At 40.2% G+C, this 20,703-nt stretch overlaps 1 protein-coding gene across 1 annotated transcript; it reads left to right on the top strand.

The window, feature by feature from the left end:
- Positions 1–226: 226 nt before the first annotated feature.
- On the top strand, positions 227–1,100 carry LOC119649331 (enhancer of split malpha protein). Its single transcript, XM_038051436.1, has one exon. The coding sequence runs from the start codon at positions 289–291 to the stop codon at positions 733–735; it is 447 nt and encodes a 148-aa protein (XP_037907364.1). The 5' UTR covers positions 227–288; the 3' UTR covers positions 736–1,100.
- The last annotated feature ends 19,603 nt before the right edge of the window (positions 1,101–20,703 follow it).

The following is a 20,703-nucleotide window of genomic DNA, read 5'->3' as shown; positions in this document are numbered from 1 at the left end:
TACCTCACTATACGCACGTAATACCTTTCTATCCTTCTCGGATCGCATTTTGTCTGATTTGTTCCCCATGAGACGGGAATATTCCAGGAACACCTGCCTCAAATCTTGTCTCTGATTCGGCAGGTCGACCACAGGGGTGGGAGTAGAAATGGGCATTTTTGAGTGCATGTAGCACAAGAAGGTATATAAGGACCCTGTCTCTGGATTTTGTCACGCAAAACGTGATTAGAGTTTTGAAAATCAACAAGTGTGCGCTGGAAGAGCGAAAGTAGTTCAAATACGTTAAAAATGTCGCAAGTTGTACCGCAGTGTTGTTCGACGAAAATGTATTCGAAAGTGTCCAAGTCACGGAAATTTAAAAATATCCTGAAACCTGTCCTGCGGCGATTATTCAAACTGAGTCATCGCAAACCTGTAAAATCACCTGAATCGCGAATTGCGAAAATCGAGGAGGAGTACGATATGGAGTGGATGTCTGAGACCTCGGACAACGACGCCAACGAGGACTTGGAGCAACGCTTGATCGAAGATATCCAGAATTCTCCGACTGATGCTGCGATATTTATCTTTAACGAAGATGGATCCACGAAGTTGCAACAAATCGATCGGCAGAAGTTTTATATTCCTGTACATTTTGCAAGAACCAATGCTGGAACTTTCTTCTGGACGTCGGCGCAGAAAAGTGAACCCATGAAGATCGAGTGGACATTCCTGGATCGATGGGCACAGGCATAAGATTTATCAGGTTGTTTTCGTTCATGAAAATGATTCATTGAGTATAGTTTTTCCTGTGATATTTCGTCGGCTGTTAGACAATTATTTTGCACCAGAAGTTCAACAAGTACTTAAGGATCAATCCATGGAATTTGACAAACCGCGCAAACCATTTTTGGAGTTGATCATGTTGAAGAGTTCGAAGGGGAGAAAGTATTCGTTCTAGTAATATGGAGAGAGAGATAGAACTTTAGATATTTATATTAATTAATTACTTGATACCAGTGCCATTAAGAATGATAAGGTTTAATCGAAATATTTGAATGAATGTATACATTGAATGTAATTTATACGTCTTCCTTGTACTTTTAGCTGTAAGGTAACGATTAAGGTCTTCCAATGTGAATTATATTTTATTAAAATATCACTCATAAATAAAAAACCTATAAAACAAAAATAATTAGTTTATTATATTTGAGTAGAAAAATGTAGCTTAATTTTCAGGAGTTCTTGCTGAACTTGACATTTCACTAATTTATCTCGGCGGGAAGCTTCTCTTTTTGAACTAAATTGATCGATTCTGATTGTACTCTGAAATTACTTTAGGAATCAAGCTGAATATTTGGCTGAACAGTTTATCGGATTTGGTTTGCTAGATAGATAGAAAAATACCCGAATTCGTTTATTCTTCCTTAAGATTGAATTGAAAATTAGAAAGCTCAAAAAACATCCTTGAAAATCTATTACGACTGGCAAAAGGTTTTAAGCCAAGTATTGGGTGCCAGGAATCATTCAAGTCATTCTGAAAGCTGCAAATTTTTTTTTGTAAATAAAAGGGCAACATTTAGCAAGCACTGCCAAAGAAACACCCGTAAAAAGTAAAACATCGACAACGTACGATCTGCATGGGGTAGAGGGATCAGGATATCCATAAAATCAACTGCCCCAGCTAGTCCTCATATAATAATATTTCTTTGTATGATGTGTGATTGTTGTAGGGTGGACTGTTGTCTGCAAAAAGGCCGATTTGGTGTATAAGCTGGAAACTGGGCCAGAATAGTAATTCGAGCAACTTCTAAACTAGCCGATCCTATTTCTGTTCTCCGAAAGCGAACATATATATCTATCTTTCTAATCTAAACGGGTAAGAACTGCTACCTAGTGGTTGTCTAATGTTCATTTCGAGTTGGCTTTAGTCATTCAAGAGGGGATTATACAATAACTCATATTTGGAATTTCATGCAAGACCTAAGAGCACGTCTTAAAAATTCATGATGACACCTGCTACCTGCTAGCTTCTGCCACCCACCTTATTGGCGTTACTTTCGAATATCACGGCAAGAGAGAATTTGAAGCCGAAAATCAACCGATTCTAGCATAAAAAATTTGAACAACTTCCCCTGTAAAGTGGCACGATTAAGGGCTCGCAGCCAAGCGTCTTGAAAACTCAGGTGTTGCTTATTTACTTGTTTATATTATTAACGATCAATAAACAGAGTAAAGTTCAGTTGCTTATTGCCCTCTGAAGGAGGAGAAAACAAGAACTTTAGCCCAAGCTTAAAACTACTGAAGGAAGAGAAATCTAAGGTACCAAGCTGTTATGCATTATATCTCCGACAAAGTCTGGAAGTCAGGGAATGGAAAGGCGAAAGGACGCGGACGGCTGGTGATATTATTGGAAGGGGGACAGTCCATTAGACCCGAGGCAAGTTTGCAAAATGTACATAAATCTAGATAGGTTGTATTCTAGGTTGATCAAAACCAGAGGAGGAGCGAAGTATAAAGGGTGACAATTTCGCAACTCGTTTGGTGACATCGAGGCAGTGAGTACCGAAGGGGAGCTTATTGTCGAAAGTGACTTCGAGGTCTGAGTGTACGTTTGATATGATAAGGAATATCCGTCAAAAGACTAGGAAAAAGAAGTAGGCGAGGATTTGAGCAAGTAACACATAGAGTGACACTTTCTGACATTTACCGCTAAACAATTAGCAGAGCACCAGCGAACCAGAGTGGTTGGAAACGGACACAGACCATAGACGACGATATATCAGAAAACATCTTAAAGTCGTCGGTATAGAGCAAACAGGGACAATTAAAAAGGGGAGAAGGCCGTTGATAAAAAATACAAATAATAATCTCTATGGGACGCCAAATTATGGGGGAGAAGAAATGAGATGTGCAGCCGTCAGAAGAGACGACTGAAGTATCTTGTGATTTACAGTGTCGAAGATTTTAGCATTAGACCCCAACGTTGGCGAAATCGAGCAGGTTGGACTTAGTGAAGCACCGCTTAACAAAGTCGTACTGCTCTTTCACTATGGGGTGACGAGAATGGGTGAACAAGCAGTCGCTGACAAACCTTTTCAAACTTTGTAATATGAGGAAAGAAGCGAAATGGCATGGTAATTCTCAGCAAGAGTGTGATCGCCACTTTTATGAATGGGGATGATGAGAACCTCTTTTCACAGGCTAAAGCAAGTCGGGAGGCTGAAAGTTGGACGCTTCAGGTAGGAAAGGTTTTGCGTATTTCTTATATAAAAATATTTGAGTGGACATTTGTCCGATTAGAACCCATCACGTAATATATGCATATATTATGTGAGAATATCCACTTTCAGGTGATACTGACATTCAAAGCCTTGAAATTGCACAGAAGCGGCAAATTTGACAGTTACTGTTAGTATCTGTGCGATTTCCACCAAACTTGGTAGGATCGTGTTCTATCTTATAGTGTACACTACTACAATTTGGTGATTCCAAGATGCACTTAACGGGGTTTTGCAATCAATTATTAAAAATTATAGTAATATACTTTTATTAACTTTATTTGAACAAATGTCGATATGAAAGGCATTTTGGAGCCTAGGCACTATATAATGGCAGCATCCTGATTTTTTTCAGATTTTTCAGTTGGGTAGTTTCTGGAAATGGGTCCGTTCAAGGAATGATCACTTTCGATCCCCCGCAGTCCCCACCTATTCAAAAAGATCGACTTCGTAAAGTACTAACCGAAACCTTTCATTTGATACCTCACGTGACGGGAATGGTAAGAGAAAAGAGGGGGGAGGGGAGCATACATAACCTGAAGAAAAATAGCGGCAGAGTAAATCACGAAACATGATCAAATAGAGTGAAAACCACAAGAAGTTGCATCTTTGCCCGATAGTCCTCCTAGGGTCAAATGAAATGAGACTCGAGCTTCGAAAATCCTATGCTTAGCAGTTCTGATATGACTAGACTCAGAGATTTTAAGGTATAAAGGAACCTTATAGACTGCGTCATTTCGTTCATAATAATCCATTCCAAACGAGTTTGCGGATTATAAAGAAAAAAAGAACGGATTTTGGCGTTATTCTGCATTATTTTATCCTTTATATTTCGACAAGCAGAGACTGTTTTAATACCCTTTTTTTTTCTTTTAGAGATTTTGTTTTGTTTTTTATCTTATTCAAAGTTTGTTTTTGCTTATTTTTAGGTTGAAGTGGAACTTTGCCCCTTGGCGCCCTTGCTACAAGTAAGTGAATTGAAAACGTGCTCAAACTTTTATTTTTGGCGTATTACAACTTGCTATAATGCTATACTGTAATGCGGTAAAATACCTAAACTGAGTATTTTACCACATTGATGGTTTTATTTTCAGTTTCATTTATATATTGGAAATTAGAAACTTTAGATTTTCATATTTTTCAGCTTTCCTTTTAATTTATTTTCATATTGCTTCAATTCCTCGCTTCTACTCTACCCTATCTACTGTTCAGTAAGGTTCCCCCAGCTGTTCTATTTCATTTTACAATATAGTAGCCATGAACCCATTTTCGACTTCACAGAATAGCTCTGCCCGTACTCCCTGCTCCTTTCCTGACACCTTCCTTCTAACATCCTTCCTGTCATTTCCTTCTAACACAGCGTGGCCGGGAACCCAGAGTATCCACACCTTATTGAACGAGCCGAGTGTTTAAACGATTCGTCACCACGGAGCGATTCGATGTTTGAAAGATTCGTCACCGATTCCCAGATACATCCACCGAAATATTTCCTCGGCTCACTTGTTCCGGGTTACCTTTGATGTTCCGACGAAACTCATTTTAAAGGGTGGCTGGAAGGTTCCTAAAGGCTTGGGGAGGAATAATAACTATGGCTTTTGAATTAATTATAACAATTTTTTATTCTTATATTTAACAGAGTAATAAGTTTCTTAATTAATTGCCTCACCAGAACGTACTCGGCGCTTGAGCTGCTGCTGTACTGCGACTTCCTGCACTGGACCACCTCCACCTCCAACTTTCTGCTCTGGACCACCTGAAATCGCTTCAAACTTCTGCTTTGCGTCGTGCTTCCCCAGGTTGCCTCTACCTAACAGCCCTCTGCTAGCGTGCTCAAGACGTTTTTATGATTGGACTTGAGCCAATTCTTATGCCCTAGACTGAATTACGTATGTCGCATGTTGCATGTGCAGCAGAACGTTCGCATTGTTTACGAAAACAACTAGGCAATCATGTCGATGAGCGGTTTTGGAGCCATTACTGCTGTATTGCTCTAGTGTAATGGCCTTTTTTCACAATCCTCGCATATTTCTTGAATCAATTTTTTATATGATAATTCAAGCGGGTCTTTCCAAATTGTTCAGTTGATTTATGCTTGCACATATTAAATATGAATAAAATCCAAAATATCGGCAGACATTGCGATACCGCATAAATTATTAACAGATTTATAATAGATATAATTGATTTATGCTTGAACACCGAGCGTGTTCAGTTTGTTAAGGCACTTCCATACCAGTTTCGAATTTACCTGGTAGGACCTAAGTGCCTCCATAACCGCCTGGCTGTCGGTTAGAGTAGCACTGTTCTACTTCCGGAGTTCTTTTTGAGTTTGAAGAAGGCACATCTGTCAATGGCGTATATTTTCGACTGAAATATGGTGGTATGCTTGCCCGTTGGTTCAAAATGAATTTTGCTTGGACGAATGACCCGAGCGCAAATACAGACAACTAGAGGGCAAAGAACTAGCAATTAAATGCTATATCCATTATGCTAAAGCTTTTGACAGCGTCCCGCATACTTGGCTGATTGATATCCTACATCTGTATCCCAATGAACTAATCAAATGTTGCAACAGTCATGAAAGGGGGGCGTACCAGTGCATTCATATGTTGGTACTAACGTCTCAGAGCCCATTCATATACGTTGAGGGGGAATCGTTGCGCCGTCTTTGGTTCTGTATGATACTAACGTGAGAACGTGGTTTTGCAATAAAATATAGCCTACGTGCTAAATGCCAGCTGACATCAAGTTGCAAGCCTATATTGTTAACCATCCAGAAGTCCTTTATGAATAGTAGACATGTTCATTTATGACATTCGGATGGAATTTGGATTAAAGAAGTGTCGAATTCAAACCATCCGCAATGCTCCAAGTTCTACATCCAAGCTATGTCCGCGACAGACAAATACCTAGGATTTCTGCAAGGAACTCGTGCTCGAGTTGGTGATCTGAAGGATGCTCTCCTGTCCGAATTCCCTTGATGTGTAAAGATGATGCATAAATCGCATCTCTCGGGGAAGAATAAAGTAAGCTTAATGATAATAATAATCGTTGGCGCAACAATCCATATTGGATCAGGGCCTTGATGTGTGTTAGAGCACTTTATTCAAGACCGTAACGGTGCACTACAGTACGCTGTAGGAGGCAATGTGGTCAGCATTGCGCTCGCCCGAGATTATTACCCTGATTTGACTCAGATACTCATTCACAGCTGAGTCGACTGGCATCCGACATCCAGTCACGATAACAAATCCCACCGCCACCAGTGAGATTTGAACCGCCACCTTCCGCTACGACAGCCCAGCGCTCTAACCAGTTGAGCCATCCGGACACTAAGCTTACTGACCATTTTCGCTATCCTTTCACTAGTATAGGCATTCATCCAACAGCGGATACGGACTATTATGTCCAAATTCCGAATGCATCATAAAAATTCTGCCTTGGAGAAGATCAACATGCCTCGTGACATCGAAGGCAGGAGCGTGGTTACGTTGCAGCACAACCTCAACGCCAAATCGACACGCTACGCTCTTGTTTTTACAACAGGAAGTAGGCGAGTCCTTCGCATGCTGCTGGTTTTAGGCAGATTGCGGGCTAACTCCACTAAATTTGAAGAATCCACCTTTCAATCCTCTAAATTTGGTGAGACCAAGAGCGAATCAATGAATGAAAGTCAAAGGCAATGCGCAGTATACACCTTTGGTAGTCATTTATCGATCTGCATTTGTTGAACAGATGGATGTGCTTTATGAAGCACTCTGCTGAGATGGTGGGATTTCTGTGTGCCATTCAGAGCGCCTGCCCTTATTAAATCTAGGAGCTGGCTGTATCGTTTCCTTTACTGAAATTTTCAGAGTTTAACATCAATGTTTCAGTGGAGATAATTTTTAGATAGATGGTCCAGGATGATGACCAGTTTTCAAAAAGGGCTTGGTCTATGAATCTCAAATAAGATGAATTGTGTACGAGCGCAATACTGACCATATTTCCTCCTAATATACTGTAATGGTTTTGAAATGAAGTGCTCCAACACACTTCAAGATCTAAATCCCAATTGGATTTTTGGCCATGAATTATTATAAAGATGATTAATTGTATTATAACGAAAACTAAGAAGTAATCAAATGCCATCTAATACTACTCAAAACTCTCGAATACGAATTAATAAGAAATTCTGCAAATGCGAATTTCAGACCGCTATCATATTTATACAAATTTGAATGACCTGAAATTGCCTTGCTGGTTAGGAGCAAGTAAATAGTAATGGATAAGCTACTCCGTTCAATACTGAATGCCTTTTTGAAGCCTCTCTTCCTCGCCATCGGCTCTCATATATCCGACAGATAAAGTCAGGAGCAAACGCTGATCGAAGGTGATTATTAGTCAACCTCTGGAAAGAATCCTCGTCTTGCTATTGAGAATGTAAACAGACGATATTGCTTCTGATCCACTAGATTGACTAATAACGGATATATGGTGTATGTGAAGGCGATAGTAGATGGCTGTTTAAAACAAGTTTCGTCCTCGGAAGTTTTATGAATTTCAAAAGCATTTTCAATTACCGGTGATTGTGAAACTCCAAAAAAATAGTTTGTACAGAAAATCCAAATCCATGTTATTGTTATGTTATTATCCCAGGAAACAGAGTGCAAAAATTTTCATTGAAATAAGGTTATACGGCACGTATATAACTTGATAAAACTAACCCTACAATTCCTGGGGTTATCTTAAGGTTTATAGATGATAACCAAAATGACCATCCGGCTATTCACAAGAAGTGGCAAAAATTCCGCTCATGCCTAAATGCATAAAGGACGCGCGACGTGGGGCCTGACATTCAGAAGTTTGGGTCTGTGGGATTGAAATGATAGCCGAGAGCGTATCTTCAGTTTATCAGTTCCACGCCACTTTTCCCCGAAGCAAGTATTTCCATTCCTCATCCCCCCTCTAAAATAGAGGGAACCTTGCTTTCCTTCGATAGAATACCTCAAAAGCTAGTCTTTTATGTGAACTTGCAGTCTCACAGATTGCATTGCCAGAAGACTCATCAAATAGGTGGTTTTGTCGCTATATGTCTAAAAGTATTACCGTACGAGCTTCTGAAGGGTGTCTTTCCTTGCTTTTCTGTCGAAGTATAGGTAACCTTTTTTGTTGAGAGCAGTAAACAAGGCCGAATGAACACAAGGGCAGCCGGCTTACGTTCTGTCATTTCGTTCGCATAGTTCAACAACATTTTCTTTGCGGATTTCAGGCAAGGAAGCTTGGATTTTGCGGTTCGCTTTTATTACATTCGATTATATATTCCACGACCGGGAGCAACTCTCCTAATGTTTCGATACTAACTGCTCAGTTGACGCTTAGCTGTAGATTCTTGGGTACACGTGAAAAGTGGAAGAGTCCTCACTTATTTTTTTCTCTCCTGCATAAACTAATGCAGGTAATGGCAAACGGTACCTACGCTTATCTATACTACATTGACTACATATTCATGGGTATTTACTTTTATTCAATTCTCTCGATATTTATCTGTAGTTACTTGCCTGTAATCACTTTTTTTGGCAGAGTCACCCGGACATTAAAGTTTTGGAAAATCAAGTGCCATCGTGCAGAATGTACACTGCCAATTGACAAGTTCCTTTTTCGGGTAGAATTTTGAGATCCATTATCTGACATTGATCTCTGGGAACGGATTCAAAGTTGAACTCAGCAGAATCGGAATATTATCGCGATGTTCAGAAGATTATATTCAGACTGCAACAACCACCTCGCGCAACGATCAAAACTTTGCGGAGAAGGCTGCGATTGGATTTAATGTGAGCCCTTCAGTCACGTTCCACGATGGGGGGCATTACACGCAAAGGGCCGTCTCTTCGAACTGGACTTGAGTTTGCGGAGACTTTACATCAGACGTCTTAAAGTCTTTCAAACGCCTGCAATGCTGCAAGAGCATCTTCTGTTATGGGTAAAGCGCTCTTAACACTTTCAAACCAGAGTTCTGATGATACTGAAGCACAAAGGCCTTCAAGCATGTTTCGATGCGACTCTTCAGAAAGAGTTGCCGTAAGTTGCTGACATTTTTTCAAGAAATTCAGTCGTTATTGGTGTTAGCCCTGAAAGGAACGCCTCCACTTCCCCTTAGAAGACTAGAAAATTCTTATAAAAGTTTGGAATATCTGCAAAATGTCCTGAAAATTAAATTTTTCTTATTTATGTGCTACGACCACAACATCATGAGGTCGAAAATAGTTTACAATGTCCACTTTGTAAGAGAAGTAACTCTCCTCAAAGCCTTTTCTGACAACATAAGAAAGCGTAACTGAGTTGGATAATATTGGATAATTAATTATGATAACATTCGATGGAAAAGCAGTCTCATTTGTATTTATTCTCTAACCTATTTTTATTAAATTTTGCATCTGTAATGAAAACGAATCTTTTAAGATGCTCGAATAAGCATCGAAGTCGAATATTGTCAAACATGTTGACGTAGTTATACAAAACTATTCAAAGACCTATCTTCCATTATTTCAATACAATTAGGTGGTCATTAGAAACAACATGGCTGCGGATCATTTGAAATTTTCTGGGGCTCAGCTCTGCAATTTCTGCCAGCAAAATAACATTGGCCGCAGTTCACGCGAAAAGATCTCCCGCAATGCATTCTTTCAGGCAAGTGATATTCTTCCCAAACTTTGCACTTTGATCCTTTACTTGCATATTCAACAACAATTAATTGCGCTAACACTTCTGAAATTCCAACAACCTATCAAAATTTAACATAAAATTCACCATTACTATGAAGTCAAATATCTAATAATAATAGCGATCCTGGTAAGTTTCATTGAAAAATGAATAGTACTTTCAAGCTAGATTAAATCTAAGTAGCTTTTTGTTTATATCTTGTTATTTTCAAAAGGCTCGAGGTTCAAACAAAGGCTGCTTCACGAGTCAAAATACTTCAACTTAGTGCAATTTTGCATTGTTTTTATCGTAGAAAATATTCCAGAAACCGCTGTTTTGGGAATTTCACCTATTCTCCCTCTCAAGTTTGAGGTATTTGCAAAGTATCTCGAGTGTTAATTCTTGCAGATTTATTGGACTCAATTAACAGGTTTATTAGAATCAATCTAACGTCTGCAAGAACGTTAATATCACTGTTTGTCAGGAGCTGACATAATTCAATACTGCAACAAATTTTATGAGAAATCATTGCCGATTTTTGTAACTACTTACTTCACATGTCTCATAACATACCTCATAGTCTTCTTTATAATATCTTCCAAATAAAAAAATATTATTAACGAAATCTTTATGCGAAAGACTTCATATGTTGATTATGCTCTGAATTGCGAAAGAAAGTATTTGCTTCCGAACATCAACCTTTATACAAGCTTTTATCTATATGTGAATCATAGATAGATATTACTTCAATAAATTAAAGATTTTGAATAAGTTACATTCGCAAAAATATCTATTTGAACCTAATAACATTCATTTAAAATTCAAATACCATTTGAAGATCAACCTTTCTCCCTTAACTACTGAACAAAATAACATAACATATTTTTGTCATAAAAAGAAATTTATTGCACACAAAATTTTGATGGATATGAATGTGAATATAATATTATTAAAGAGTAAATAAAACAATATCCTTTTGTTGGACTCGAAGATATTATCCTCAACATCAATCGAATTGCACTTCATCATTTCCATGACTGAAATCACACTTTTATCAAATGAAATTATCTACACTTTCTCAACACGTACAAAGCGACAATTTTATAATATAAAACATTTAATATAATCTCAATTAAAATTCTTGTCACGTTTTGAATTTGTTTCCTCTCCGATCACGTACTGTGTAAATACCCAAACTCAACTGTTGCTTCTTTCCTTGGACTCCCTCTAATTTTTTGAAAAAAACTCTCCCTTCAATATGGTACCACTTTGCTACCAGCCTCTACTATCTATCTTCGTCCATAAAAATTCCCTCCAGAGGCATACCTCTAAGTGCAAACCATTACAAAAAAATCCAAATTCCTCAACCGAAACCTGATAACAAAAACAAGTCCTGCGTGGGGGTAAAATTCCTGCGTCCCAAAATTGGTTTAAATAATCGCACCCCGGGCAAGTAAGGTCGCAGTTCAACTCAGTTCAGAATACGATCCAGTACTTGGGAGAGGTACTCAGGATCGTTCGGTGGTCACGATCGGGACATGGCTTCTGTCGATATTTTCGTTTGAGCCTTGGTCTTCCGTCGTGATCATTCGATTCGAGAGGTGTTGTCTGTCGCAACATATAATTTGGTTTCCAATTAATCCGGAAATAGTGCTGAGGACAGTTCAGTGCAACAGTTCGATTATACGAAGGACGACTGATCATCGAAGGATACTTCAATGGAGTCTTCACCTGTTCACGGATATAAAATCGCTCGTTCGATCTTCAAGCGATCTCTGGCTGCATCATTCACTCACGTGAAAGTCATCCAGAACCATAATCAAAAGATCCTCATCAGAGGGTCTGCAACGCGTGGCAATATTGAAATTGAAGTGTAAATGAAAGATGACGAGACGAAGCTTTAATATTCTAACGGAATTAAACTGTGATTGCAACACCTTCAAAAGGATACAGCGATAAAATTATAATACACTCTTTGATGTAAGTTTGCGATATGTAAATAGTGTTAAGGATAACCATGTCTTCCAATTTAGATTCTAAGTGTGGGTACTGTTTAGATTAAGGACATTATGTAACTAAGCTGTAAGGAATAATGTGTCTTCATCATTGTCTTCCAGTTTGTTTGTTTTGCTTTAGATTTAAGGATAAGAATAAAAGAAATTTAACTTAATTCTTTGAAGTTTTCTTTTGACTGAATATTGTTTTTCCAAAACGTGCATTTATCATTTACTAGCTGACTCTACGAATTTTGCTCCGCCTTAGAGGCAAAAACTAAGCAAATTTTTGAATTTAATAAGTTAATTTTTTTATTTATCAAGTATTTCAATGATTTTAACAATTTGCACTCTTCAGTTAAGTACCTTGTGTTGCACGACATTTTTGTTTTATAATCAGGTGCAAGAACAAACAACGCAGATGGTCTTCCGATCCATGAACATGCCGCATATAATTCACCATGTGAAAAACATTGATTTTCCAGATTCAGACCACAAACTTTGAAGGATTTACCTTGTGATTTCTTAATGGTCATGGCGAATGCAAGACGGATCAGAAATTGAAGTCTTTTAAACTCAAACGGTATATCGGTTGGGATCATCGGGATCCTCGGAATGAGAACTTCCTCACCGTCGAATTTTCCTTTGAGTGTCGTCGCGTAAATCACATTGTTCATCAATTTACTTACCACCAAACGCGTACCATTGCAAAGTTTTGGTGGGTTTATGTTTCGAAGCATGATTACTACGGAGCCAACCTTTAGGCGCAAATTGTGCGGTGGCAAGCCAGGCACATCCAAGGAGTTTAAAAATTCAATTGGAGTTGGCGGCTTCATCTTTATTTGTTACACAGTCAATGGATTTGAATGAATGCATTGTTCCAATGATATCATTCTGAAATATGTAGTTAAGGTCATCTACATCTTTATTCTTAGCCACTAAAATTGCTCGCTAACTCAACGATTCATTATTTTTGTAGTTAGTAATGATTTTTGGGAATACTTTGTTAATAAGTTCGTCTTTCGATGAGACAAAGTAACAGAAATTCCGAGGAAATAAAGTCAATCCGCTCGATTCGTCGACAGGCACTCGACCATTACCGATAATCAGCAATTGCTCAGAGAAATCTTCAGCAGATGTATGATTAAGCAATGCAACTCTCATGCTTGTTGTCAGCTGGAGTTTCTTCACATAGCGCCATAGATTCGATGATTTGAGGCAAGTGTTTATTTCGTCGGCAGCCGTTGATCCTGGAATTACTGGGATTGTTTGGCGGAAATCGCCAGACACTGAAATCATTGAGCCTCCAAAACATCTCCAGTCGTTGCGTAAATCTTTCAATGTTCGGTTAAGTGGCTTCTAATGCACGTTTATGCGCCATTGTGCATTCGTCCCAGATAATGATTTTCGATGCCGATAAAACTTTGGCCATTGCGGAGTTTTTTGAAATATTATATTTTGGTTCTTCTTGGTTTGAAGATTTAACGGCAATTTTAATGCTGAATGAACGATACGGCATCCTTTTAACAATGTGGCTGCTATTCCAGAAGAAGCAACCGCAAGCGCAATGTTGGATCTCGCACGCTAAAACTACTGACATGAGGAATGTCTTGCCAGTTCCACCAGGGGCATCCTGGAAATATAAACCACCATTTCCATCATCAATTGCCTTCATTAGTGTATCATAAACTTCCTTTTGTTGGGGATTCAACAGTGGTACATTCGTTTGAACTACTAAATCTAATTCCTGGTGATCATATTCACGTTCCCGTTCCAATTAAATGCGTCATTCATTTCACAATTTGGCGCTGGCATTCCTAACCTAACTAATAAACTACCGCACCTAAGGTAACACATGTCTTCGATCAAGAGTAAAGCCCGATTATATATCTCCTCATTCATCTCAAGATCGGGATTTCTGGAACTGACACGTATTTGATGTCAAATATCTTCTGACATATTATCCTTGTATTTATGCCACAGGTTAGATAGGTTCGATGGAAAGAATGTCGAAATGATGATTGCAAATAATGTGCGTATCAGACTTGAAGATGCAGAGATAATGGCTTCAAAGATTGTCGTATTCCAATGGGCATCGTTTTCTAGTAAATTGAATTCTTCACTTGCAGCACGATATATTGGGAATATTCTACCATTAACAGTCCGTAGTCACTCAAATGACGTTAGCCCACGCGCATTTACCAGCAACAACTGCAAATAAAAGCATTCATCATTCTTTGGATCAACTGTATGTATCCGGATAACCAGGAACCGTATCGCTTTGCTTCCGTCGTTGAAAATTCTTCGATGAAGCATTGCAAGTGTGATAACGTGGCACCTCCCAATAAAGCAAAGTTCGGATCGCTTTGGCAGATCGCAAAGAAACTGGTCAATGTTGTCGCTGGAGGTGTTTCAGCACGTTGAACAACATTCGAAGCCGTAAAATATACTCGTTGACCATTTTCCAGATGCACTGCCAAATGCACAACAATAGGACGACGTTCGTGAATAGGGGATGCGAATATACGCCAAATCGCTTCATTGCAATTCACATAACGACCAACTTGATAGCGCGCAATTTCATCGTTGGTATTGGAGGATTGGATGCCAAAAACCGCCATATCGCTGTCTTTTGTGACATATTTGCAAATGTATTTTATGGATTTTACTGAATGGCAATACTCAACGTTTCAATGTGCCTTGATCGTTTTGGAAATAAGTGGCGAATATGGAACAATCCAATTGTTGTTGACAACGAAATCCATTCTTTTCACTTTTGTTGTCACAGTTTGACCGTTATCATCGGGTGATCGACGGCGATACAGTGGATAACCATCGTTGCCAGTGACGGTCTCCGCTGTTGATTTCCGTGGTTATCGTTTGGAATACTTTCCGTCGATCATATCGAAACGCTGCTCGATTCAAATCAGTACTTGATAAATCTCTTCTTGTGCGTCGAAAATTATCTATTTGTTGATCTCTGTTATTCGCTCGACGATTTCGCATTGCCAACCGAGCCGTTTCACGGGCTGCGTCGTTTTGCTGTTGTGATTGAGAAGCACGAAGTTGAGCCATACCAACTCGGCGCTCTTCAGGGCAATTCCTTGTGCTTCTTCAGTTACTTAATTCACAATGTTTCGTATCCTTCTTGCATTACGGCTTTGTCGGGAAAGATTCGATCGTCTTGGTCGCGGCATTGTTCATAATAATTCAAAGAGAATACAAATTACTGATGATTATATATTTCTGACAAAATTTATATTAACAAATTTTCTACTTAACCATAGACAAAATTACCTTTAGCTGTCAATTGCGTTTTGTTATTCCATGTCAGATGCGTCTTTGTTATACCACGTTTTATAAGAACTTCACGGAAACGCGGTCGAGCGGGATAAAAAGTATCCTATGTCCGTCTCCTGGTTCTAAGCTACCTCTCCACCAATTTTCAGCCAAATCGGTTCAGCCATTCTTGAGTTATAAATAGTGTAACTAACATCACTTTTTTTTATATATATAGATGTTCAAATATCTTGAAAGTACAATATCTCTTTATTCTTCTCATGGTAACTGTATATGTGGTTTGTACTGAGTTACACTAGTAAAGGCAGAGTGGTACCTTAAAAAATCGTGAATTGTAAGCGATGACCTTACAAGGAGCTTACCCGAGATACCCAAGGAGCTTACAAGATTATATAGTGGCAATGTGGCTGAGGAAATATTATAGAATTCCATCTAATGAACGTAAAAAAACGGCATGGTATTGTCAAGGATAAGGGTAAATGACAATTACGAAGTTAGGAATTTAGTTACTTTGAGTGAGTTATCGCCTTCGCAAATTACATGTTCATACTTTAACGGAACGAGCAACTTACGGGTCGAACCCGCGAAATTCGGTAATCGCGGAAGAGCAGAAGGACAACACAGTCCTTCAAAGACTTAGTACCAAATCCAAATACACATTTAAGGAGTTTTCATCGACTCGGGGTCCAATACATGTATAATATGAGACCTCAGACAGGGGACCAAGGCCGTGGGCACTCACATAAAAAATGTTCCGTGGATTCCGCTTCCTCATTACATGATGGACATGTATCATCTTGGATAATTCCCATTCTGAACATATGCCCAGCTAGTGAATTACGGCCAGTCAGAATGCCCACAATCCTTCTGCTAGTGTTCCTGCTTTTCGAAAGGAAAAACTTTGCAGTATGTTTGTTTGGTTCTGACAGGAAAAGTTTGGTCTGCCTAGCAGCATTAAGACTTCGCCACCTGTCATTATGGGAAGCTTGTTCCCAGCTTTTGATCAGCTAACGCTACTGACCCCCCAATTGCTGGTTTCGGTCCGAGTATAAGGAAAGTTGTAGCCTCTTTTGCTAAGGCAACCGAGATTTCACTTGCCTGTACACCACAATGACCCAGAGTACCCAGAGTAAATCCACCGTATTGAATCTAGAAATAGCGTTCAATCGGTTTCTGTATTCCTAAACGATTTTTGAAGTGATCAAATTAATACTCAACGCCCTCAATGCAGCTTGACTATCGCTGTAGATTGCGATACGTCTGCCCTTCAACCGCTCGTCAAGCATCCATGTTGCCGCCCTTAGGATGGCATACACTTCAGCCTGAAAGACGGTTGTGTATTGTCCATAAGGAAAAATCCACTTCTCGTTTTAATTCGAGAGGTAGACTCCTGCTCCAGAACCATTAGAAGGCGTCAGTATATCCTGACACGCATTCATCTGGTTTGTCGCAGTTTTCTCTTCGTTTCAAGATAACATCATATCTCCTATCAAACAGATATAGGGGGATCTGAGAATCAGAAGGCATTACGAAAACTAGATTAACTTCTCCCCATGACTCTTCCAATGATCTATGCCCCCCACGTCCATTGTTTTCCCATATATCTTATCGAATCGGTGATAGCCAGACACACAGTTCTTTGCAGTGTAGCAAGTTTGTTCCAAAGAGACTTCTTCTCTAGAATAACTCCCAGATATTTTACTTCTTCGGAGAGTTGAAAGGTTGCATTCCTCATCTCTGGAAGGCAAAGACCATTCAGTTTCCTCCTTTTTGTCAATGATACCATTGTGGTTTTATTTGCATTTACTGAGAGTCCACGCCTGAAACCCCAACTGTCAATCAAATCAATGGCACGTTGTATCATATATTACTACACACCATTCCGAGATCTCGACCAGCAGCCAACACAGCGACGTCATCCGCATAAGCTTGATCGTGTATTGGCAGATTTTGCAGTTCGCATAGCAGTGAGTTGATCAGCATACTGCACAGAAGTGGCGAAAGCGCACCTCCTTCAGGGCAGCCTTTCGTCGCTTCCGTTGTCAGGTAACGATCAACATCCAATTCACCACCCAACAATCTCTGGCACAGGGTAGCTCCCCTTTATTAGAGTTTCATCAATACCATGCTCTCAGGCGGCATCACAGAGCTTTTGGAAGGGCGCACAGTCAAAAACTCCTTCAATGTCCACGAACACCAGCTCTAAAAGTGTGCAATTCAGAGTTTTCAATTGATCTTCTATCGCTAAAGGAGTCCTTAGTCAACTAGTGAGCTCAACTTTGTCGCCAAGAAGTTCATTGAACTTTGTCCAATCAGTTTTCCTAGGATTCCGTCTTTGTATTACAGGCTATTCGCCTGAGATAGTCAGACTAAATTCTAAGTAACGGTGATTTGAGAGTGATACTTTATCTAGCACTCACTAGTTTCTAATCGACTCTAACAATTTTGAAGTGCAGTTTTGGCCCCACGAACCTAGTGGTGCACCTTACTTTCGCGGTCGTCAGACCTGCTGAAGTGATAAAATCAAACAGCGTCTCTCCTCTAGGATTGCATTTGCTACTGACCCAATAAATATGCTCATATCACAACCTATTAAAAGTTCAAGGCCACTTGATTTTACATACACTTCCAGATCCCTTAGTTCTTGCGCCGGTAGAGGGTACAACAAATTATAGGTTAAGTAAGCAACTATGACGTTTCTCCTCTTACCATTAGCCTGGTTTAACTGAGTGTAATTACGCGGTATACGCAAACTTGTTCACACTGATGAAGGGAACAAGTGGTTTCCGAAATATCGGTATTTACAAGACCAGTAAATCAACACTAGCGAATAGGAAAAACAAGTTTTTATTATTTCAAATTAACCTGGTATTTTAAGTTGACCACAGCAAGGTCCTGGGAACAGAATTGTTTCAGCATGGTTGCCTCTAACAATTTTGACATCAGAACGCATGCCCTCGGTCTCGAAGCTCTTTCATCGACGAAGATCCTAGTCCCCGATGGCTCTGGAACCAGGAATATATAAGGACAGGCCTGGAACTTTGCCTGCTTTGCTGCCAATAGATAGGAAGAAGCTTTGGCGTGTTGCAGGTTGATTTGACTAACTCTGATGTTTGTAGCCATAAATGCAGTCTTATATGAAAACTGCCGCTAACTGAAAAGTCTGCTGCGTTCAGTGTGGATCTCACCGAAGTTACCAGCTTGTCCGCACCTTCTGCCGAAAGTTCCGCTTTCTTGCGTCCAATTTCTCTGGGTATCGCCACACTTGGTGGTATAGTCCATGTCCTCATTCCCAGGAAACTTCGCATTCTTTCGCAGTCATTTGCGTTGACATCAGCTAGAAGCCCTCCAAAGTTCATGGAGTCCGAGCTGCATGGATCTGTTTCCACATACCGGCGTTTGACCAATTGCGTCCACATTACCAGCTGCCCTTTCTTCCGTTTTTCCGGGTATAGGCGGAGGAGAAGGTTCTGACCGGCAAGCCTGCAGTCCTTTCTCCTTTGTGCCCAAAGTTTCCTTCTGTCGAGTACAGTTAGGTAACCGTGTCACTGACAAGCCGGGCGTAGTCAGATTTCCAGTTCCCCTCACTAAGGGAGTTGCTTTACTATCCTTTTTAGCTGACCGCGCCGTAGGCAACGGGTGTAGCTTTTCCACTGAAGTGGAGAGCCTGTCTTCCACAGATTTCTCCGTGGGGGAACATGAATTAGTTGAAGCCTCCAAAATCCGTGGCTCGGCAACGACCTGATTTCTCAAAGCCGCGGGTGAATTCGAAGTCAGTGACTTCTTACCACTTGGAGAGTTACAATAGTTTGCTTCCATCTTCATGTGTTTTTGGACGCTCTTAGTATAGTAGTAAACTACCACAAGTCTCCCACCACGACAAGGTGGTGCCCGAGGGAGAAGACGAATCGGTTAGTCACCGCAAAGTATTCCTGCCGTCCATGAACAAGGACATTCATTCTTGGACCAAACATTGCATCATATTCCAGAAATGCAAGACTACGAAACATGTGAGAAATGAGGTAGGGGTGTTCCTGCAATGCACCAAGCGTGTTCACACAGTCAATCTCGATTTAATTGGCCCTTTGCGAGATTCGCACTGTTTGAGGTATTGCCTCACAATCATCGATAGGGCCATGTGATTGCCTGAGGTGAAAACTCTGAAAGATATTTCTGCTCTCCATTGTGCTGTGGCCTTCCGTCGATAGCGAATTTCACGCTTCGGTGTGCAAACTCCTCGGTGTCAAACGCCACCGGATAACCGCTTACCACCCGCAGTCCAATGAGACGCTTTAATAGTGGCACAAATTGTTGAAGAACAGCCAATTGGGAAAAATTTTCTGCAAATCCCGTGGAACTGATATGCATGGGGAACCTGCAATTCTCCAACAATTTTGTACCCGACACTAGATCGGCTCAAGGACACAGTGCGAAAGCTGAATCCACCACCACCCGCTTACCACACGAAAGTCTCGACTCCTGCCCACATGTCCTAAGAAGTTGTAAAGCAATTTAGCCCAGCCCACGAGTTCCTCTGGCACTCTGCCACTGACTTTCTCTTTCCATATTGGGAGCGGTCGTGCTTTTTTGCCAGTCAGATGACATTCTACCTCTCAATAACCCGATTGAAAAACTCTTTGAGCCACAGTGTTGGGTCCCCGCTCTTCGATTTCCAGAGCTCAGATGCAACGACGTTAGATTGTATTCGTTTGATTGCTTCCTGGGCTTCAGTGGCGCTGATAGGAGTACTTCAATTGTCACCACAAGCCTTATTGTAATTAGCATTAATGCATTAGTTTTCGTTGTACGTTCAAAGGTGTTAGCGCCATTTTTAAATGGTAATCCAAGTTTGTATGTCCGGATGGTTCAGGTGGTTTGAGCGCTAGGTTGCCATAGCGGAAGGGCGCGGTTTAAATCTCATTGATGACAGGAGGATTTGCTTTCGTGACTGGATGTCGGATACCAGTCGACTCAGCTGCGAATGAGTACCTGAGTCAAATTAGGGTAATAATCTCGGGCGAGCACAATAATGACCACATTGCCCCCTAGGGTATACTATAGTGTAATTTTCGGTCTTGAATGAAGTGTCTTAACACACTTCAAGACCCTGATCCAATAGGATTCTTACGCCAAAGATCATTAATCCAAGCTGCATAGCCAAACTATATATGACCTGTCAATTAACTACATATGGTCGCACGAAATGCTTCATGTAATACCTCTATCGAGTCCTTGCCGATGGTTAAAAATATACTCACGGAAAAGTTATTTGCTTTCCCATATAAGCAATTGCTACTTGACGTCGACTTTCAGGAGTCAACCTGTAGATTTTTTCACGCACTCTCCTTTGTCACACCTCGGTTAGCTCTAAATCGCTAAAGTTACGTCTGTGCACCTTCCCGTCGCATTCCAAATTTAGTATAAATTAAAGTGACTTAGGATTAAGGTTCAGTTCTGATTAACATGCC

This window comes from Hermetia illucens, chromosome 2 (assembly GCF_905115235.1).
Source record: "Hermetia illucens chromosome 2, iHerIll2.2.curated.20191125, whole genome shotgun sequence".
Classification (NCBI taxonomy): domain Eukaryota; kingdom Metazoa; phylum Arthropoda; class Insecta; order Diptera; family Stratiomyidae; genus Hermetia; species Hermetia illucens.
Note: the sequence above shows the minus strand (reverse complement) of the source record. Positions and strands in the feature narration are given on the sequence as shown.